The sequence below is a fragment of the Portunus trituberculatus genome, chromosome 20 (assembly GCF_017591435.1).
Source record: "Portunus trituberculatus isolate SZX2019 chromosome 20, ASM1759143v1, whole genome shotgun sequence".
NCBI classification, from domain to species: Eukaryota; Metazoa; Arthropoda; class Malacostraca; order Decapoda; family Portunidae; genus Portunus; species Portunus trituberculatus.
In genome coordinates, this window is record NC_059274.1 from 10,068,090 (window position 1) to 10,092,030 (window position 23,941).

Here is a 23,941-nt window from a genome sequence, read left to right on the forward strand (position 1 = left end):
AATACACTATTGATGCTGGTAATGGAAAATGTGTTAACTCAGTGGGTCAAAGAAGATACTAGGTTTGGCGGAGAGGGAGCATCATCAAGACTGGACTTGGTCTTTAGTACAGAGCCAATGATCATTGAGGAGATGAGGGTGGAGTGCCCTTTAGCAAAGAGTGATCATGCAGTTTTGGAGTTCAAGGTGATGGATGAAGAGAAATTTAGAAGAAATGAAGAATATAAAGTGGGAAGATGGAATTATGCCAAGATGGATTTTGGAAACTTAAGAAAATTTTTTCAAGAGACAAATTGGATGAACTTCAAGAGTGCTAAGGGAGCAAATGAAAAGTGGAAGGAATTTATAAAAATATACAAAGAAGGCGAGAAGAAATTTGTACCAGTAAGACAACATAGAGAAGTTGGAAAGCAGGACTGGTTTAATGATAGATGTGAAAAGGCTAGAAAAAGAAAAGAGGATGCATGGAAGAGGTGGAGAAGGAAAAGACGGATAAATCAGTGGGAAAGTTACAAAAGAGCAAGAAATGAATATATGTGGATTAGAAGAGAAGAGAGAAAGAAACAGGAAAAAAATATAATTGAGAAATGTAAAGACCAACCAAGGCTTTTTTTACAGACATGTGAACAACAACATAAAAAATAGAGAAAGTATTGAAAGTTTAGAAGTGAATGGAGTCTGCAGTGAGGATCCCAGGGAAATGGCAGAGGTTATGAACGAATGCTTTCGGAAGGTATTCACAAAGGAGATTGCTTTTGACAAGCCACTGGTAATGGAACGAAAAGGGACTATGGAGGAGTTTCAAGTAACTGTAGAGGAGATAAAGAATATGATGGGGAGTCTAGAGGTGAGAAAAGCTGTGGGACCCAATGGGGTATCAGGATGGATTTTAAGAGAGTGCAGGGAACAACTGGCAGAAAGAGTTTGTGAAGTAATTGATCCCTCATTAAGGGAAGATGTAGTGCCCCAAGACTGGAAAAGAGCTAACATTGTTCCAATTTATAAAACAGGTAACAAGAGAGTCCCATTGAACTATAGACCGGTGTCACTCACAAGTGTGGTGGCTAAGATGTGTGAGAGGGTGGTGAAGAATAGATGGACAGATTTCTTGGAGAAGAATGACATACTTTGTGATTGTCAATTTGGTTTTAGAAGAGGGCGTTCATGTACGACAAACCTGATATGTTACTATTCGAGGGTGATAGATGTAATACAAGAAAGAGATGGTTGGGCTGATGGAATATATCTGGATTTAAAAAAGGCTTTGATAAGGTACCACACCGGAGACTGATCTGGAAACTTGAAATGGTAGGAGGAGTGCATGGCAGTTTGCTAAAATGGATGGAAGACTTTTTGGTGGGAAGAGAAATGAGAACAATAATTAAGGACAGACCATCAGAGTGGGGCATGGTAGAGAGTGGAGTCCCACAGGATCAGTGTTGGCACCAGTAATGTTTCGGTCTATATAAATGACATGGTGGATGAGGTGTCCAGTTATGTGAGCCTATTTGCAGACGATGCAAAATTGTTAAGGAAAGTGAGATGTGTCAAAGATTGCGAATTACTTCAGGAAGACTTGGACAGAATATGGAAATGGAGCTGTACATGGCAAATGGAGTTCAACACGACAAAATGCAAGAAATTAGAGTTTGGCAAGAGTGAAAGAAGAATCAGGGGTATGTTCAAGATAGGAAATGAAGACATAAAAACCAGTAATGAAGAAAAAGATCTCGGGGTGACAATTACCAATGATCTATCGCCAGAGAGACATATAAACAAAATAGTTGGAGAAGTATTGAACTTATTGAGGAACATAAGAGTGGCGTTCTTATATTTAGAAGAGGAAATGATGAAGAAAATAATTACTGCAATGATAAGACCGAGGCTTGAATATGCAACAATACAGTGGGCTCGAACTTGAAGAAACATATAAGAAAATTAGAAAAAGTACAGAGGGCAGCACAAAAATGGTGCCTGACTTGAGAGATTTGACTTATGAGGACAGACTGAACAGGATGCAACTTCCGACCCTGGAAAACAGAAGAAAGAGGGAGACCTGATAGCATATACAGATTGATGAATGGCATGGAAAAAATGGACAGGGAAGATCTGTGTATGTGGAATGAAAGAGTGTTGAGAGGGCATGGAAAAAAAACTAAAGATGGCCACTTATAGGAGAGATGTGAAAAAATATAGCTTCCCTCATAGAAGTGTGGAAGCATGGAATAGTTTGGATGTGGAAGTGGTCAACGCAAGGAATGTTCATGATTTTAAGAAAAAGTTGGACATTAGTAGATATGGAGACGGGACAGTACAAGCGTAGCTCCTTTCCCGCATGTTACAATTAGGTAAATACACACACACACACACACACACACAAAAGTAGCTCAGTGGTTAGAGTGCTGGCTTCACAAGCCAGATGACCGGGTTCGATTCCCCAGGGTGGAGATATTTGGGTGTGTCTCTTTCATGTAGAGTGTTCACCTAGCAGTGAGTACAGGATGTAAATCGAGGAGTTGTGACGTTGTCCCTGTGTGGTGTGTGCCTGGTCTCAGGCCTATGAAGATCAGAAACAATGAGCTCTGAGCTCGTTGAGGGTAACGCCTGGCTGTCTAGTCAGAGACTGCAGCATATCAAACAGTGAATTACACACACACACACACACACACACACACACACACACACACACACACACAGGTAGCTCAGTGGTTAGAGCGCTGGCTTCAAAGCCAGAGGACGGGTTCGATTGGCCGGGTGGAGATATTTGGATGTGTCTCCTTTCACGTAGTGTTCACCTAGCAGTGAGTAGGTAGGATGTAAATCGAGGAGTTGTGACCTTGTTGTCCCTGTGTGGTGTGTGCCTGGTCTCAGACCTATCCGAAGATCGGAAATAATGAGCTCTGAGCTCGTAGGGTAACGTCTGGCTGCAGCAGATCAGAGACTGCAGCAGATCAAACAGTGAACACACACACACACACACACACACACACACACACACACATCACTGCCGCTGAGAGAGGACGGCTGCTCTGGCTGCGGACGGAAGAAGTGAAAATACCTATGGTGTTACAGGGCCCGGTACTCTAAGTTAGTGTCCTGTTGATATCCTACTGTCGCAGAGTGTTGAAAGTGAGGGATATGGAGAGTGGTTCCTGAGATGAGAGTGTGGGCGGTGATTGTTTTGGCCGTAATCAGCTGACGATAACAAACATGGCGGCTACTAGACAACCCAAAGATTTTGAAGGTTTAGAACTACTCCAAGAGGACTGGAGAAATTAGATATGGATGCAAGAATCCAGGCATTGGAAAGTAAGTTCCTAAACATTTTGTCCATAGAAGAAAAACTGGATAGAGTTATAGGAGAATGATTCGTTCAAAAAGAGATCTATTTGTTAACGATAGCGAATAAAGAGCTATTGAAGGAAAAGTAGAGATGGAGAAAGAAAACCAACAACTAAGGAAACAATGTGAAGAGATGAAGGCTAAACTCCTAGAAATGGAGATGAAAATATCCGAAGGGGACTTGAGGAAGGAGGAATGCCTTAATCTAATTGATGCTAGGATGAAAGAAGTGAACCATGAACATCAGGAGGTACAAAGGTCCTTTAGGGAGATAGTGAAAAAGCAGTAAGAGGAAAATAAAATGATTACGCAGAGTGAAATGGTAAAGGCACTAAAGGAAAGTGAGTATGTGGTGAGAGATATTGCTAAAAAGAAAAAATGTGTGATCATAACAGGATTGAGGGAGGAAACTAACAGAAACTGGCAGGATAGGAGGAATAAGGAAAATGACAGGATTAAGTCTTTACTGAATAAGATATTTGCGGAGGAAGAGGACCTATATGTTGAGGTATAAGAAAGTGAGATTGGGAGCTTTTGAGGAAGGCAAGAATAGACCATTAAAATTGAAATTCAAGTCTCAGGTGGCAGCTGAGGCCTTGTTGAGGCTAAGAGGCTAGAATGTATGGATTACCTAAGAAATAACGAACCGGACATAATGTGTGTAGTGGAAACAAAGCTAAGGCCTGAAATAAAGCTAGACTGGTTTGTATAATGGTTCTTACTAAGGAAGATCTGATAGTGAAGGAGGTGAACTATAGTAAGAGAAATGAGGAAGTGATAAGTATGCTTATAACAGATGGCAAGAGGGACATTAATATTATAACAGTATACATACCACCCAGAACCAGTGCTTGGGAATATGAACAGTACCAAATGGTGATGAGAAATACTCTAGACAAAATGAAGCAAGAACTCATCAGAAAGGATAGAGTGATGATAGTTGGAGACTTTAATTGTAAAGAAATAGTGTGGGAAGACTACGAAGTGGTGAACGGTGGTGAGTGGGCAGAGGAATTGTTAAAGGTAGCAACAAATAACTTGATGACACAGTGGGTGAGATCACCAACAAGGTGCAGGGGACAAGATGTTGCAGCAAGGTTGGATTTGGTATTTACCAGGGGCATCTCTAAAAGAGGAAATTGAACATAAATGTCCCTTGGGGAGAAGCGATCATGATGTCCTAAGCTTTGAGCTGGATATGGAATTAAGCACGAATAAGATTGTGGAACGCAGGGAGGAAAAATTAAATTATATTAGGGCAAATTATAACCATATAAGGGAGTTCTTTAATGAAATTGACTGGTCCGTGGTATACCAGGAAAGGATATGCAATTGAAATACAATAAATTTATGGATTTGTATAACTCTGCTGTGAAAAGTTTGTGCCATATTACAGAAAGAGGACTTTAAATAATAAACAGTGATTTAATAGAAATTGTGAAGAAGCAAAAAAGAACAAAGAAAAGGCATGGAAGAAACTTAAGAAAAACAGTGATGTATTATCAAGAGAAGTTTACAAAACAGCAAGGAATAGATATGTTGAAGTAAGGAGAACAGCACAGAAGGAATATGAACAGAGGGTGGTGAAAAACTGTGATCGTGACCGAAAAATGTTTTACAAATTCATAAATGGAAAAGGGAAGTAATAGTAAAGGTAAAAAATGAGGAAGAAGTATATGTGGATGCTGGAGATATAGCTGAAATTTTGAACGACAACTTTTGTAAAGTGTTTACAAAGGAGGAGCATTTTATGGGAGGAAGGCCTATGGAAATAAAGCAAATGCAGGACATCATGGTTACTAAGGAAGATGTAAGGAAAATTATAAGTAATCTGGATATTAATAAATCAATGGGGGCCTGATGGCATATCTGGGAGGTTGCTAAATGAATGTAAGGATCAATTGTTGAACCCCGTATTTGATATTGTGGAAACCTCCATACGAACAGGATTAGTCCCGAAAGAGTGGAAAAGAGCTGACATTGTGCCTATATACAAGAATGGTAGTAGGATGGAACCGCTAAATTATAGACCAGTATCGTTGACTAGTATATTGTGCAAGGTATGTGAAGAAGTAATTAAAGCTAAGTGGAGTGAGTATCTAGAAAGTGAAAACATTCTGAGTGAAAGACAGTTTGGTTTCAGAAAAGGAAGATCGTGCATATCCAATTTATTATGTTTTTATTCAAGAGTGACTGACATACTACAACATAGAGAGGGATGGGTGGATGCTATCTACCTGGACTTGAGAAAGGCCTTTGATAAAGTACCACACAATAGACTGATGTGGAAACTAAAGAAGATTGGAGGAGTAAATGATAAACTAGCAAAATGGATGGAAAATTACTTAATGGGAAGAGAAATGAGAACAGTGGTGAGAGGAAGGAAGTCCGAGTGGAAGAAGGTAACCAGTGGAGTTCCACAAGGGTCAGTGCTGGGTCCCATCATGTTTTTGATTTATGTTAATGATATGCCAGTAGGAATTGACAGTTACATGAACATGTTTTGGACGATACTAAAATTATGAGGAGAGTAAAGAATGTGGAAGATTGTAACAAGTTACAGGAAGATCTTGATAAAATATATGAGTGGAGTAAGGAGTGGCAGATGGAATTTAATATAGACAAGACCCATGTTATGAAAATGGGAAGAAGTAGATACAGACCAAACTGGGATTACAGGCTGGGTGATGAGAAAATTAAAGAGACCAATGAGGAGAAAGACTTAGGAGTAACCGTGCAAAACACTTTGTCACCGGAGAAACACATTAACAAGATTTTTGGAAAACATATAACATGCTTCAAAATATTGGCCTTGCATTCCACTACCTAGATGAAGGAATGATGAAGAAGATATTATGTACCTTAATAAGACCCCAGTTAGAATATGCAGTGTGTGTCTGGTCACCGCATATGAAGAAAAATTTGAAGAAGGTAGAAAGGGTATAGAGGCTGGCAACAAGGATGGTACCAGGACTCAGGAGTTAGACTATGAGGAAAGACTGAGGAAGCTGGGGCTGACCACATTAGAAGAGAGAAGAACAAGAGGAGACAAGATAACTATGTATAAATTGGTGAACAGGATTGACATACTGAACAGAGAGTTGATAAAGGTGACCACAAGTAATCATCTCCGAGGACATGGAAAAAGCTAATAAAAGACACCTGTCTAAATGACGTGAGAAAATACAGTTTCCCGCATCGTAGCATTGATAAGTGGAATAAACTGAGCAGTGATGTCGTTGATGCGGTGTGTGTCAATCAGATGAAAGAGATATATGACAGGAATGGACAAGGAGACAGGACACAGAGAGCTTAGCTCGGGCCCTGTAATACACAAATAGGTAAACACACACACACACACACACACACACACACACACACACACTTGGAACAGTTTGAGTGAGGAAGTGGTATCAGCAAAGAGTGTACATAGTTTTAAAGAAAAATTGGATAAGTGTAGATATGGAGACGGGACCACACGAGCATAAAGCCCAGGCCCTGTAAAACTACAACTAGGTAAATACACACACACACACACACACACACACACACACACACACACACACACACACACACACACACACACACACACACACACACACCTGTTGTGACCTCGCTTTCCCGATGTGTGGAGTGTGTTGTGGTCTCAGTCCTATCCGAAGATTGGTCTATGAGCTCTGAGCTCGCTCTGTAATGGGGAAGGCTGGCTGGATGACCAGCAGGCGACTGTGATGAATTACACGTAAAGATGTCAGAAGTGTCCCTTACATCTCTTTAATAGGATCACTGCTGTGGCATCATCACTGCATTTTACGACATGAGATTGTTCAGTTGGATCTACTTGATGTATAAGGCAGGAATGCTTGATAAATCAGTTTAGAATCCTTTTGATCATGATCTTACAAAAGTAGATGTATATGTAAATGCAATATTGTTTCTGAATTATTAAATGTTTTTATCATTTGCCTTAATGTAAATATTAAAATTTAAAGTATTTATAATGTATATATTTTATGATAATTAAACTAATGGTGGAGGTGCCTATATAGCTATTCACTTATTCAGAACAATTGAATGTCTTTTCATTATGATAAAATCATGAAGCAGTCTCTAATATTTCTATAAGTATTGACTTTAATATAATTAGTATCAGTAATCCATCAACAGTTATTAGTTATTCGCAGTTCTACAACAAGGTTGGTTGGTACACACATCAGTGATTCATAATGTTGCATATAGTATTTTGTTTTTTGCCATATGTATATAGCTTGATTATACTTGATCTCCTAAGCCTTTTCATGGACATAAATTCTTTACATCACTTAGGAAGGATAACCACTTCATTTATCTTGCAGAATTGTTACGGCGTAAAGATCTCAAGATCCGGCAGGCTCTGGAGGAAAAGCAACAGATCATTGCCAACATCCTGAACATTCCTTATGAGGACTTTGAGAGTGTGGTGGACATGGCAGGTGAGCCAGCAGTAGGCAACAAAGAGCCAAAGGAACTGGTGTTGGCAGCAATGTTTCAGGCAAAGTGTCTACAAGAAAGCCTCAATGAAGCACTTAACCTCACTGAAGGGGACATTGTAGCAGCACGGGCCAATGAAGGGAAAGCTACTGGAACACCTCTGTACCAGGCACCCATGACCAAACTCATGAATATTTCTACTACACTATCCCAGCAACTCTCTTCATTATTGGTAAGTAGGATCTTTAATACTAATTCACTCAGCAGGTTAGTATTAGTTCAGAATTATCTTATATTTCTTACTAAAGTCTGTTTGATCATATAAGTACTCTAAATGTCACATTATGATTGCCAGACATAGCTTAAAGAAATGTGATATGGGCATGTGAAAAACAAAAAGAAACATGAAAATATGCACAGCACTGTAGTAGAATTATAGTTATTTGTTAAAGATGGTGGAATTTGCTGGAGTCAATCCAAAATATAGGTTGAAAAATGTAATGTTCTTATGGACCACTTGGCATTTCACTTGGATGGTAATGTCCACTTAAGGTATATTTCAATAGCTATGAAGATTTTCAGATAAGTTAACCCCAAATTTCAGTGTGATTTATTTATTTATTTATTTTTATTTATATATATTTTTTTTTTCTTATATCAGTAGTATAAAGCAACACCCAATCTATGAAATCATTTGTGGTGGTTTAGTGTAGTGAGTATCAGACAGCTGAGAGAGTGATATACCAGTACAATGAATAAAATAGCTTAAATGTACACATTGGCAGTAATAAGTGCAAATCTAAGTATAAAATCTAAGTATAAAACAAAATTCCTAAGTGTTTCTGCACATAATGTTTTTACACATTTTCATGTGTGGACAAAGATGATGCAAAATAATGTGCAGTTTTCTTAAACATAAACAAATTGTAGCCTTGTACCACCTATGTCTGTTGGGCAGTTGGCTGAGTCTATTATTCAACTTACCAAACACTGCTTTATTAATAGAAATTGTCAAAATCTTTCAAAATCCGACTCCTCTCAAGACTTCAGGCATCTGGCCAAAAACATCTCCAACAACTATTACTTCTTCATCTTTTCCTCTTTTATTTCATCCTCATGGCATCACTGCCATCATGTCGGTCTCTAAAACTGAACTCTTCTCACAAACTTTTGCTAATAACTTTAACTTGGATGATTCTGGGTTTGTCCTTCTCTCTCTCTCCTCCTCCTCCCCCTGAGTATTTCATGCTTTCAATTAGAATTTTTAGTAATGATGTTTTCCATGCCTTCACTGACCTAAACCCTCAGAAGGCTTATGGACATGATGGGGTCTCTTCTATTGTTCTCAAAAACTGTGCCTCCATTCTTGCACCTTGCCTGGCCAAACTCTTATAAGTCTGTGTATCAATTTTTACCTTTCCTTCATGCTGGAAGTTTGCCTACATTCAGCCTGTTCCTAAAAAAAGGTGGCTGTTCTGATCCCTCAAGTTTTTAAAATTATCCTCAATAGCAAGCTTCCTAAATATCTGTCACTTCACAATCTTCTGATAGCCAGTATGGCTTCTGTTAAGGCCACTCTACTAGTGATCTTCTGGGTTTCCTTACTTAATCTTGATCATCCTCTTTTAGAGATTTCAGTGAAACTTTCACTGTTGTGTTAGAGATGTCAAAAACTTTTGATAGAGTCTGACACAAAACATTGACCTCAAAACTATTGTGCTATAGCTTCTATCCTTCTCTGCAACTTTATCTCAAGTTTCCTTTCCAATCATTCTATTGCTGCTGTGGTAGACAGCCACTTTTCATCTCCTAAATCAATTAACAGTGGTGTTCCTCAGGGTTCTGTCTTGTCACTTACTCTTTTCCTATTATTCATTAATAATCTTAACCAAACTTCTTGGCCTATCCACTCCTACACTGATGATGCCACCCTACACCTTTCCATGTCTTTTCAGAGATAAGCAACCCTTCAGGAAGTTAACAGCTCCCACAGGGATGGCACAGAATGCCGGGTTTCTAATATTTGTAAGATTTCTGATTGAGACAGAGAAAACTCAGTAATGTTCAATGCCTCAAAAACACAATTCTTCTATGTATCAACTCGACACAACCTTCAAGACAACTATCCCCTCTCCTTCAATGACACTCAACTGTCCCCATCACTATACTGAATAACCTGTCTTTCCTTTACTCATAATCTAAACGAGAATATTTACATTTCATTTCTTGTTAGAAAAGCTTCTATGAAATTCAGCATTCTGAGGCATCTCTGCCAGTTTTTATCATCCCCCAAATGTTAATTCTGTACAAGGGCCTTATCTGCCCATGTATGGAGTATTCTTTGCATGTTTTGGGGGGATCCACTCACACAGTTTTGTTAGATACAGTGGAATCAAAAGCTTTTTGTCTTATCAACTCCCTTCCTCTGACTGACTTTCTTAAACCTCTTTCTCACTGCTGGAATATTGCATCTCTTGTTATCATCTGCTGCTATTTTCATGCTATCTGCTTTTCTGATCTTGCTAACTGTGTTTCCCATCCTATTGCACCCTTGCTGCACAAGACTTTCTTTGTCTTCTCACCCTTGTTTTGTCCAACTGTCTAATGCAAGAGTTAACTAGTACTCTCAATCATTTATCCCTTTCTCCGAAAAACTCTGGAACTCGCTGCCTGCTTCTGTATTTCTAATTTCCTGTGAGTTGACTTCATTTAAGAGGGAGTTTTCAAGACTTTTTCCCTTTCTTTTGGCTAACTCTTTCAGACCTGCAATGAAACTGACCAATGTGGGTTTTTTTGTGTCATTTTTCTTTTCTTCCATAAAAAGTATCATGTTTACTTTCATTAGATACAAAGTCAGTCTTCAAATATTTCACAGCTTTAACTTTATACAATATTCTAAGCTGGAGAGACTTTCCTTTTCCACTTTGCTTGGGAGTATCATGTCTTGAAATCCTTAACTTAGTTCCTTCTTCAACTTTGGTTAAAATGGGGAATTATTTACAACCTCCTGATTTACCCAACAGATGTTTTTAACATTGCTCAAGTCTCCCTTTTCTCCTTTCTCTTCAGAGAAACGAATAGGATGATGATACCTCAAGTAGAGATGTACCTATGTATTAGTATCAGTAACTGTATTGGTAGTATCAACCTATTTAAGGAGTATTGGTATCAATGTTGGTATCAGCTGATTTTCTGCTGATACTACTGATGACGAACGAGGTCGCTGTGCGACTGATACAGGATAACCTAGATGGGCCCTGGTGGCCCTTTGTTATCCTATTATTTATGTTTATGTTATACTTAAAAAAGAATTTATTACGTAGTGTATCTCACTCTGCAAGTTATTCTGTTAAGCAGAATTTGGATGTCTTATAGCAATAAAAATAGATTAATGAGTGCCAAATTATTTTGTATAATAAGGCGTATTGATTCCATAGTGTGCTGTAATACAATATATTCTTTGCTAATGAGCCATTACTGCTACTGTACATGCACAAGACAGGTCAGTAGTGGACTGGGGCCCTGCTACATCCCTCATCTCAGAGTTAGCACACAGACACACTAGTCTGCTACTATGTGAACATGAGTTAGGGTTTGCCAGTTTTATCATGTTTTTTTTTTTTTTTTTTTTTTATCTAGGGTTTTAATTCTTCTGACGGTTAGACTATAAATAATAATTGTAGTTATAAGACAGCATTATATTCATGTCAGTAAACAAAGACACATTTGTTCAAATACAGTTGCAGATGTTTCTTCTCGACTTCTGCTCTGCCATCTTTGACCCATGATTTTGTAAAAAATATTTCAAATGATTGAGATACTACTCTAATAGAATCATCATCCACCAGCTCCCAAACTAAACATTCAGGAGCATTAGGTTATATGGAAAAAGAATTTATATTTATTATTTCTATTCAAGGTAAAATGTAACAATGCAGTTTTAAGTAAGGCAAAATATTCCAGTGCAGTGTCATCATGCAGGATGAAACTTGAATTTATCTTTATATTTTCAATTCAATGTAAAATGCAACAGTGCAATTTTGGTTAGACAAAATATTCTAGTGTAGTGTCACCACACTGCTCAAAAGACACATCCAGAACCAGCCTTAAAGTTTTGTATATAATGTGTTGTAACTGAAACTTCATTATACAGGCCACCCCCGCTTAACGAAGGGGTTACGTTCCTAAAAAAACCTTCATTAAGCGAAACTTCGTTAAATAAACTAATTATAACAAGTTTAACTCCTGACTTGAGCTTCCATTGAGAGTAAACAAAGCGAGAGTGCATCATAGTACAGTAAAAGGTTTAATGAAAGTAGAAATTATGAAGTTAAACATTTAAGCAGTTTAATTTAAGACTAAGCCATTATAATGTACACTAATGTATGTAAGTAACTTTATAATGTTGATGATCTTAAATTTATGAAGGGAGGGAGAGTGGAGCGGGAAATACGCCAGCTGGCAACCTGTACTGCATACAAAACTTATGTACCACATTTCCACAAGGCTTTCCATTTTATCCATTGCAGAGTCACGAGTTCAGGTGGTTCTTTTATCTTGCAAGGAAGATAAGGAAGATATGATCTCACCAGTCTTTTTAATAGAGTCTGCTGACTTGAAAATTGTAGACAGTAGATGGAGTCAAGCCATGGTGGGAAGCAATGCTATTAGTTTTCTCAGCTCTCTCGTGTCTGTGAATAAAATCCAGCTTCACTTCGAGAGTAAGAGACTTTCTGGTCTTCTTAGCAACGCTAGGCGACATTGCAGGGCGTTTTGGTGGCATGTAAGCGAGGCTGTTATTGTTTTGAACTAGGTGCGCGTTTTGTTCACGAGAGGCGCTTGTGTATTCAAAAGCCTGTCTACTTGCGTGATATGGCAGGGATTTCAAACTTGGAAAAAATTACCTGGATAAAATTTTGTTAAAGCGAGTTTGGTGTTTGTTAAATGAGCAGATGACAGTAAAAGGAAATCTTCGTTGTAGTGAAATTTTGTTGTGTGAACCTTTGTTAAGCGGGGGTTGCCTTTATTTTGTATATGTACTACATATTACTGAATAGTGAATATTTTCATTAAAATTTTTTGGGTCTTCCACCATTCCGTTCTCTCCTTTTAACCTTTCTATTGTTTCTTTTTGCCTTATTTTTCCATTTATGAATCTGTAGAATAATTTTGGTTGCTCCTTACATTTTTCAACAATGTCCTTTTCATAGTTCCTTTCTTCTTCCTTCCTCACCTTAGCATATTCATTCCTCACTGCTTTGAAGTTTTCCTTATTTCTCCCCCACCTTTTCCATGCTCCATCTCTTTTTCTCCTTTGCCCTAGCACACCTTTTGTTAAACCAAACTTTCTTTCCTTCTTCTTTTAGGTCTATATTTTGGGACATATTCCCTGACTCCTGTTTTGTATATTTCAAAAAATAAGTTATATTTCTCTTGCACCCTCTCTGAGTTTTCCATTTCCTCCCAGTTAACGTTTTTAAAATAGTTCTTGAGGTTCTCAATATCAGCCTTTATGTAGTTTAATCGGTTTCCTTTGTATGATTTGTCTCTATTTTCCTTTCCCTCTTCTATATCCATTTCTAATACTACATGGTCACTCTTTCCCAATGGGCACTTATATCTAATATTATCGTTCATTTGTATACCCTTGTAAAAACCAGGTCCAATCTTGCCAGCTCATCGTTTCCTCTGAATCTTGTGTTTTCCTTTACTCTTTGGTCCATCATATTATCTATCATTAGATTCAGGAATCTATCTCCCCAGGCTTCTTCCCCCATACCACTTTCATAATTTTCCCAGTCCACCTCCTTACAGTTGAAATCTCCTACTAATATAATTTTTCTCCTTTTTTTAATGATTCTCATTAGACTCCTTATTGTGTCATCTATCATGTCTTGATTGGTCCATGAATTTGTTTATGGTGGCACATATGCTCCAATGATTGTTAACTCTTTTTTATTGATATATATATCTTAATATACAGTACTTCTGCTTTTCCTTCCCCACACTCCACTTGGTTTTTTCCTTCCCCACACTCCACTTGGTTTACCACCATCTCTTTCCTTAACATCATCATGACTCCTCCTCCTCCTTTACCGACTCTGTCTCTCCTCCATATATTATACCTACATGTCAACATGTCTATTTTTATTGCCTCATTTAATTTTGTTTCAACCAGGCATACAATATCTGGTTCTTCTTTTTTATATAATCTCTTAATTCTAATTTACTTGATAAAACCCCATCTATGTTCGTATACGTCATTTTTAATCTCTTGTTCTTATAATTTTTAGTTAAACTTGCTCCATTTTTTTCTCTTCCTTCTCTTTTATATATGTGTGTGTGTGTGTGTGTGTGTGTGTGTGTGTGTGTGTGTGTGTGTGTGTAATTCACCACGGTCATCTGCTGGTCACCCAGCCAGTCTTCCCCATTACGGAGTGAGCTCAGAGCTCATAGACCAATCTTTGGGTAGAACTGAAACCACAACATACTCTACACACCGGGAAAGTGAGACCGCAACCCCTCAAGTTACATCCTGTACTTACTTGCTGCTAAGTGAACAGGGGCTACACATTAAGAGGCTTGCCCATTTGCCTCACCGCACCTGGGATTCTAACCCAGGCCTTTTTGGCTGTGAGCCAAGTGTGCTAACCACTACACTACACGGTGTGTGTGTGTGTGTGTGTGTGTGTGTGTGTGTGTGTGTTTGCTTAGTTGTATATTCCAGGGTTCGAGAGGAGCTCTTAGTGACAATAGTGACCTGTCTCCATATCTACTTTTATCCAAGTTTTCCTTATGTGTTCACTTTTTGCTGCTACAATCTCTTCACTCAATCCATTCCAGATGTCCATTGTTCTATATGGAAAACTAAACTATTTAACATCCCTCAATCACTGACTTTTCATGATCTTGGAGTGTCCTCTTGTTCATCTATCTTCATCCTCTGTCAGTGATAACATGTCTTGTCTATCTATCTTTTCCATACTCTAACTTATACATCATTATTAGATCTCTTTTCCATCTATCCTTCAAAGCTGGTAGTTCCATATCCTTCAGTCTTTCTTCATAGGGAAGATCCTTTATTTCTGGCACCATCTTTGTTGCAGTCCTTTGGATTCTTTTTAGTTTCCTGATGTCCTTCTACTTGTTTGGTGACCACACCACTGCTGCATATTCTAGTCTAGGTCTTATCATAGTGATTATGATCTTTTTCATCATATCCATGTAATTGAATGCCACCCTGATATTTGTTAGTGTCTTGTATGTACCTTTACTTAGGTAGTGCAGGAAAATCTAAATGTATTGCAGCAAGTCAAGAATGAGGCAGTATTATTTTGAATACTACTACTTATCCCTTACCATATGTCTGCCAATCATGTCTGTTTTCATTGCACTGATACTAATATTCACTCCCATACAGAATCTTGTCTCTGAGAGGGATGATGAGAGAGAACGAATGAGAAAAGAACTTGTTGCATCACGGGAGCGTCTTCATCTTTTACATATGCGCCAAAACTCTGCATCCAATCAGACAGTAGCGGCCAGCAGCCAAACCCCATCCTCTTCCACTCAGCCCACAACCTCCTCCCCTTATACATCTCGGCCAAGTTCCTTTGTGTCTGTGACATCCTCAGTGGCTGATCATTCCGACACCAGCCTACAGCATGACACTGATGAGGGTAAGTCTTGACTGGAGCCAGAAGAGTCACTAAGCACTGATAGTGTTTATGTTGTAAAAAGTAACTCAAAATATTTATAAAATTTGCACTTGCTTTTCATGATTTAATATTTTTTATTTATTGATCTTCCTCTGAATTTTTTGTGTGTGCGATGTCTTATGAAATATAGACAATGCAAAGAACAATGAAAGCAAGGAACAATGACCAACAAATATGCATATGTAAGCAAGAAAATGGACTGCCATTAGTTTCAGTTATATTCCTAAGGATTATTACATTCAGTTTATTCTATGGAAGATAACTTTAGATAGATATCATCTCTTTCAGGAAGTTATTTACACAGACAAATGAGGAGTATGAATCTAATCATGTGATAGTAAGTCCATAAACAAATAATGTTGTTAGGTATAGTTGCCTTCCTCAATAAATATCCCCCAAAATTTATAAGTATGTATTTTGGGTTTTTGAGCTTAATACAGCAGAACCTGACCTGCTTTCATATATATCAATAATGCTTCATTTTGCTGTCCTCTCTTTTATTAAACAGTTAAAATTCCTCTTCACATTCCCTATATATACTCCCTGTTACCTAACCTCTCTCTCTCTCTCTCTCTCTCTCTCTCTCTCTCTCTCTCTCTCTCTCTCTCTCTCTCTCTCTCTCTCTCTCTCTCTCTCTCTCTCTCTCTCTCTCTCTCTCTCTCTCTCTCTCTCTCTCTCTCTCTCTCTCTCTCTCTCTCTCTCTCTCTCTCTCTCTCTCTCTCTCTCTCTTTTAAGGCACTCTAGGAGACTGAGTGGTTGTGATAAACAACTCTCTCTCTCTCTCTCTCTCTCTCTCTCTCTCTCTCTCTCTCTCTCTCTCTCTCTCTCTCTCTCTCTCTCTCTCTCTCTCTCTCTCTCTCTCTCTCTCTCTCTCTCTCTCTCTCTCTCTCTCTCTCTCTCTCTCTCTCTCTCTCTCTCTCTCTCCCCCAAGAAGTACTTGTTCACATTGTAGATTACTGCTTTAGTTTGACTGTGAAGATGGCCATATGGTGAGCTTGCAGCAAGAGAACAGTCCATAATGAGACTGTAAATGTGAGGGTAGGTTAGTTCAGGTGAAGGTATAGGGGGAGACTTTTCTATAGAAAATACGCCTTGATTTTTGCCTCAGCAGTGATATGGAACAAAAGTTAGAATGATTTCACAAATAATTTCAGAAACACATCAATTTATTTAGTAATAGAGGTAGAGCAAGAAAGAAATTATATAAGCTAAGGAAGTGAAGCAGGATTAGAGAAAGAAGCCAAGGCCATGATCTAAATGGAGGTGGCAATAGCAGAGGAATCCTGGTGAAGCTGAGGGCCACACTTAAATAGCCAGTTTGCATTTGTCTGTGCATCAAGTTAATTCTTCTTGCATGTGTATATAAACTGATATGATATTCTCCAGTTATTTTTTGTGCTTAAAAGATTTTTATTACTTTACAATAATAAGATGGTTTCAAATTATCTTTTTATGGTATTAAAAAGGGAAAGGGCAGCAGTTAAAAGGGTCTTGCAGACAAATTTCGCTCTGTAATGGACAATTCACAGTAACGGACATTCCCAAACCCCTAAAGTATCCATTATGGCCAGGTACAACTTTATGTAAAAAGATCAAAAACAAAATCATATATATACCTACTAAACACTTCCCTAAGAGGTAGGACATATACGTATAGTGGTGCCTCGCACTAACGGACCTCGCAGTAACATATTTTAATCAATAATGGACTAGATTAACCTAACTTAACTCTTTTTTTTTTTACCATTATGGCAGCTTTCTTTTTCCCCCCACAAATCCATACTATATATTGCGGCTTATAAGTTGATCTGGCACATAATTAACCTCTATAAATTTGACCCCAAAATGCTGTGCTATAGGTTTACTTTGTAGATAAGTCAACCTCCCCCACCCCAAAAACTATTACTTAGCCTGGCCCAATGTCAGCCTGTCACCAAGTAATTGGTTGTAAATTAAGTTTTATTCACAGCAAAATACATAAAACCATTCAAACAGATTGAAAACACCACCAACTTCAAGTATTTCATATGCAAGGGAGTCAGGGAGGCCAGATAGCACTCCTGGCTCAGGGCCAGAGATGACTTCCTCCGCCATGTTGTGCAGGAGACTGATAGTCTGATACTCTGTAGTAAGTAGGAACAACAATGTACCTACATAAATACCATAGTTTATTATTATAGAATATTTTATTGATACAAAAGCTAGAAATATAATACCTGAAATAATCTAAAATATTTAAAAACATTAATGATATTTAGAATTTTGCACCAAAATAGCTGATCAAACAAAATGCCTATCACTAGATGGCAGCACTGAGCAGTCAACCATGATCATTTTGTTACGAAACGATCACATTTTTTGTTTTTGTATTAATAAAATATTCTATTGTAATAAAATACTGCATTGTGTAGGTATGTTGTTATTCTTACTTACTGCAGAGTGCCAGTACATGCAATCCTCATGAGTAGCAGTTTCCAGTATTTACCATATGTGTGTAAATACATCCCTTAGACAAAGTACAGTAACAGTTTCCCTGTATCCTGATGTTACTTGTACAAATATATTTAAAGGTTGCTATTTTATATCTACCCTATAAGTCAATCCCTAGTGTAGACCATAAAAAGAATTACCTTAAAAAACTCAACTTATAGGCCGAAATATACTGCAGTTCCCAAGTGGCCGCATGGACAAATACACATATGCTAGATATCAATGTAATTCATTTTGTTCATCTACGATTTATAAAGCTTGTAATTAGGTAGAAAGTGGCAACTGTTTGCCTATTAGGGTAGCCAGAGTGATACTCGTGGTGATTTGTGGTCCCGGGCTGGTTGGACCTGTGGCCTGCCGAAGTGAAATGCTATCATAGTTATGCATTTTGGTTTGAATGTTGTTGGACATGTGAGGACAGTGACACTACCATATAGAGAGATAGAGAGAAATCTACTGGTGTAAATTACTAGATAGGCCTTCCTGTTTGAATGTTATTGAGCAAGCGAGGATAATGAAACTTCCTCACTGAGAGAGAGAGAGAGTGCTGCATATTTTTAATTCATCTATTTTTATTACTGTACACCTATTAAATAATAATAAACTTTTATTTCAACATTGAGTGTAGAATAAGAGATTTTTTTTTTTTTTCATTATTTAAAGAAAATAAGTTACTAAAAAAAGGAAAGGTAATGTTAAAGGGTCTGACAGACAAACTGCTTTCAGTAATGGACAATTCATGGTAACGGACAACCCCTCACCTCATGAAGTGTCCATTATCATGAGGCACCACTGTATATACATAGGATTAAAGATGTCTTCCATGTTCCTACTTGCCTTAACCCGTGGAAGGATTATAGATTTGATGTGATGACTTCTTGTTCTCTTTAATTGTGCCTCTGTTTGTACTTTACCTTGTTAAACTTCCCATTTTTCTTCATTATGGAAGTTTCCCACATTCAACTTGTTCCTCAAATGAGTGACCACTCTAACCTTTCAAACTATTGACCCATTGTTTTAATTTCCTGCCTTTCTGATAGTTTATATTTCCAAAAGTAAGATTCTTAAACATCTTTCTTTTCATATTCTTATACATGATCACTATGTGTTCTGTCTCATCTATTCTACTGGTGATCTGGGCTTTCTCACTTGAGTTTGAACATCCTATTTATGAATGTTAGTGAAATTTTTGCTGTTGCCTTAGACATGTGAAAAATATTTTATATTTGTGTACAAAACTTTGATACTCAAACTACTCTCCTATGGCTTATGTTCTATTTGCAATGTGTTCCCAACTTACCTTTCTGATCAATTTGCTGGTGGTTAGGTGAATGGTAACTTTTTCTTCTGACTCTATGTACCAAAAATGGTATATGCTATATATACCATAGATAGTTGTAAATGGGATAAGAATATTAACTGATCTATCTATTTGTCAATCTACATTTATGTAGAGAAAGGAGGTATGTATAAGAAGCATAAGTATTAGCAAAAGAGACAGGAAGGAGGAAGTGGCTGGGGCAAGGGAGTAAGAGTGATGAAATGAAGTAGTCAAAGGTTCAGACTTTTTATAAAGTTTTTGTATATTTCTAACTGCATTATTATTTGTTGTGGCACAGATGGGACTGAGGTGAGCAAGGGAATTGGTATCCAACAAGAGGCAAGACCTTCAGATACAAGAGAGGAACTACTACCAGAGGTATGCCAAATAATATTACATTGAACACATAGTGACTCCTTGTAGCAGCTAACACAAAATTTCATTAAAGATAGTAGTTTTGAGTTTTTACTTACTATATATATTTTTAATAAAGGTTCACTTCTCCATTATTTTTCACTTTACTTTTATTACATAGTTTTCCAAACTATATATATATATATATATATATATATATATATATATATATATATATATATATATATATATATATATATATATATATATATATATATATATATATATATATATATATATATATATATATATATATATATATATATATATATATATATATATATATATATATATATATATATATATATATATATATATATATATATATATATATATATATATATATATATATATATATATATATATATATATATATATATATATATATATATATATATATATATATATATATATATATATATATATATATATATATATATATACTTTTATTTACCAAAACTTTTGTCACATTGAATTCAGGATTGATGTGTGTTACCTGCCTCACAGTTTATCTTTTCTCATTGTAAATATACAATTTTTCTTGAAAACATAAATGTGATATGTTTTTATACATATTAATTCCATTATCCATACCAAAATTTTCAGAATCTTGAAGATACGGGAAGCAGATCAGAATTCACAGATACCAAACCTAAAGATGCAGAGGACTCTGAGGGACTGCAGGAGAATGAGGAAGGAGCAAGAGGAAATGAGGAAGTGAGTGCCACCTGAGAAAGCACACCTGTGGATGCAGTGTGAGTGATATCCTTCTGACTCTTGCTAATGTCCTCTGCTGCTGCATTGTTTAGGGCCGGTGAAAGATTGCAAACCCCTACTGGTCCATCTTCCTGGACCACTGGTGGTGCTCTGCTGAAAGTCCACTCAGGTGAGGCAGAAATTGTCTTGGCACTGCTGGAATAAGATATGTGCAGAAGGGACAGCTTTGGTCAGGGACCTAAGCATAGCAACACAAAAAAACATTTAATTTTCTTTGTATAATATGTAAATGAAAAGATTTTAATTAAATTGTTTTAATTATTAACTCAATATCCAAGGTGATTGAGTGTGTGCATGTGCAACATACAACTCTAGGCTGGCTGGACACAGCACATGTGTGACAAAGCAGTAAAAGTGTACATACAGTGAGGTGGAGTGTGGTGATCCTGGGGCTGGAGCTCCTGCCTGGTGCAGGGTCATTCTCCAATGGGTGGTGCAGCACACCCAAGTTGGCTCCTAGTTCCAATTGATCATCAACCAACATAGATTTCTGTAGCATGTGGAGAAACAATTGTAAGGTTGTAATCTGTGATTCCATGAAAGTGATCTTAGAAAGTCATATAATTGTTTGGTTGTAACTTCTATTAGTGTCATATTTGTGTAATACAAACCTCATTTATGGATCCTCTTTCAAACTACTTAACATACTTTTTCTAACCATGTCTGAACCCCCACATGCTACAGCTCCAGGTTTGCCAAAGTAAGATAGGGATTCCCATGATAGGGAAATACCTTAGTCAGCTTTTTCACCAAATGTTTGTTGTACTTTGTTCAAATATAATCAAGTCACCTGGTGTACATTGCGTTCCTAGTCCTTTGTGTTGCGGAAAGCTGCTGTCCTGCTGAGCCAACGTGGACCAACGCCAGACTCTCAAGTCACTACCTTAGGATACCTGTCATGTACCTCCTTGTGGGCATGTCACCAGCCTGCCTCAGACAAACACCCATTTTGAGCATCAGTGTATTATTCACTCTGGAAAATCCTTAATTGTTTCATGACTGAACCCAAAGTCACCATCCATATTACTACCAGATTATTCCATAATAATGTTGCCTTGTGGATGTTCGTTTTCAATCTAGACTACAATTTGTTATAATTATAACTAACATTCATTCATGTCTCATAAAATTAGTTGTTTCAAAATATGTGTCCCCATGGTAGTGTTTCCTATTGTGGAGGCAAAGGTGACCCAGGGTGAGGGAGTTGGGATGAAAATAGGATCAGGAGAAGAGATAAAATCTACTGTCCAAGAGGAAGTGGAGGCTGCTCTCTTCCCTGCAACTTTACTGGTCAAGGCTTAGAGTTGTCTATCCACTGTCTCATTTTTTGTTGGAATTGCCTCTGCTTTCAGTTCATGGTGGATAGAGGTCTTTCTCCTTTAATGAAATGATGGTGAAGATATATACCTTCCTTCTTTCCAACTGGAGGGTAACAATCTATCAAATTACATGAGAGGGTGTTTGTTCTTGTTTATTTGTATGTACATATCTTTGTTGCCCAAGTATTATGGGTAAACAGTAAACACATTACCACAAACAGTGATCATTTGTAAATTGTAATAATGTTATTGTATAATCAATCAGCATAATGTATAGTGCAGCCTAAATGCATAAATAATAAAGATATGAAATATTGTTTCTCTTTAAAAAATTTGATTTTATCCCATGTCACTGTTTAAAATAGGATGCTGTGGACTGAGGAAAACATAATAACAAAAGAAAGGACTATGAGGAAGTAAAGATTTATTATGAGATAAATATCACAATGAAGGCAAGGAATAATGTAAATAGAGCAACCGGTGCAACACCTTACTGACTTGGAGAGAGGCCCAATATTCTTAATCTTTTCCTTACCTGTAATCCTCCTGCTTATGCTGTTACCCTATCTTCTCCGTTGGGCTCCTTTGATCAAAGTCTGATATCTGTATCTTGTCCTATTTCTTCAAATGCTCCTCAAGATACCCCTAAGTTCTCAGGACCTCAAGAGGTATGATGATGATTTTCCTTGGAATGACTACTGCTTCCATGTCAGTGACTCACCTGTTGTGTGTTAAGCATATAACAGATGTGATGGGGTCTGACATGGAGGCATATATTCTTCACTCTTTCTCTCAACCTAAACTTTGGTAACACAGCCTGTTCTCCTATTATACATGATACAGAGGTTGCTCACAAAATGTACTTAAGCCTTCCATCACCTGAATCTTAAGTGTTATATTTCTGTCTGGAGTCATGCCAGGTCTGTTCTCCAACATGGTAAACATTCCTTCATTAGTAAAAAAAATGTCAAAATCTTTCAAAATGCAACTCCTCTTGAAACTTTTGGCATCTTGCCAAAAATATCTAATAATTTTACCTTTTTACTTCCTTTATTTCATCCTGATGGCATCAATGTCATCCGTCTCAAAAGCTGAACTCATTTCTCAAACCTTTACTAATAACTATCTTCAATGATCCTGGGCTTGTCCATCCCTCTCTCCCTCTAACTATTTCATGCCTTCAATTAAAAGTCTTTGCAATATTTCCATGCTCTAGCTGGCCTTGGAAGGCTTATGACTCTAATGCCTTGCTTGGCCAAACCCTTTCAACTCAGTGTATTGACTTCTACCTTTCCTTCTTGCTGGAAGTTTACCTTTTTTTTTTTATTTTATGCATAAGGGGAAGCTGGCCAAGGACAAAAAAAAAAAAAAAAAAAAAAAAAAGGCCCACTTCAATGCCAGTTCCCTTAAAGATCAGATAGGGTTAGCCAAAACTCTGGGACAAATGTCTTGAAACCACCCTCTTTGAAGAAGTCAAGTTGTAGGAAGATGAGAATACAGAAGCAGGCAGGAAGTTCCAGAGTTTACTAGAGAAAGGCATGAACGATTTAAAAGTACTCGTTAACATTTGCACCAGAGAGTTGAACAAAATAGGGCCTTCTGCAGCAAGATTGCAGGAGGAGGATAGGCATACAGTTAGCAAGATCAGAAGAACAGTTGGCAAGAAAATAGTGATAAAGATAACAAGTGATGCAACATTCTGGCGGTAAGACAGTCAGTCAGAGAAGGGGAGTTGAAGAGAAAAAGCTTTTGATTCCACCCTATCTAATAAAACTGTGATTGGAAACACCCCAAATATGCAAAAAGTATATACTCCAGATAAGGCCCTTCTACAGAGTAAGCAGTTGGAGGGGCAAGAAAAACTGGCAGAGACGTCTCAGAATGCCCAAATTCATAGAAGCTGTTTTAGTGAGAGATGAGATGTGAAGTTGCCAGTTTAGGTTATGAGTAAAGAATACACCAAGGACATTCACTGAAGAAGAGGCAGGCCAGTTGAGTGTCATTGAAGAAAAGGGAATGGATGTCTGGAAGGTTGTTTCAAGTTGATAGATGGAAGAATTGAGTTTTTAGAGGCATTGAACACTACCAAG

General features: G+C 37.5%; 1 protein-coding gene across 1 annotated transcript in view; it reads left to right on the top strand.

The window, feature by feature from the left end:
- The window catches only part of LOC123506796 (rho guanine nucleotide exchange factor 11-like), a gene marked incomplete in the record, with an annotated part of 643,649 nt that extends 621,482 nt beyond the window's left edge, over nt 1-22,167 (top strand). The window contains 4 exon segments of the mRNA XM_045259143.1: nt 7,698-8,044; nt 15,233-15,491; nt 19,640-19,719; nt 20,362-22,167. Of these exon segments, the coding sequence (XP_045115078.1) occupies nt 7,698-8,044; nt 15,233-15,491; nt 19,640-19,719; nt 20,362-20,487 (812 nt within the window).
- Nucleotides 22,168-23,941: the final 1,774 nt, after the last annotated feature.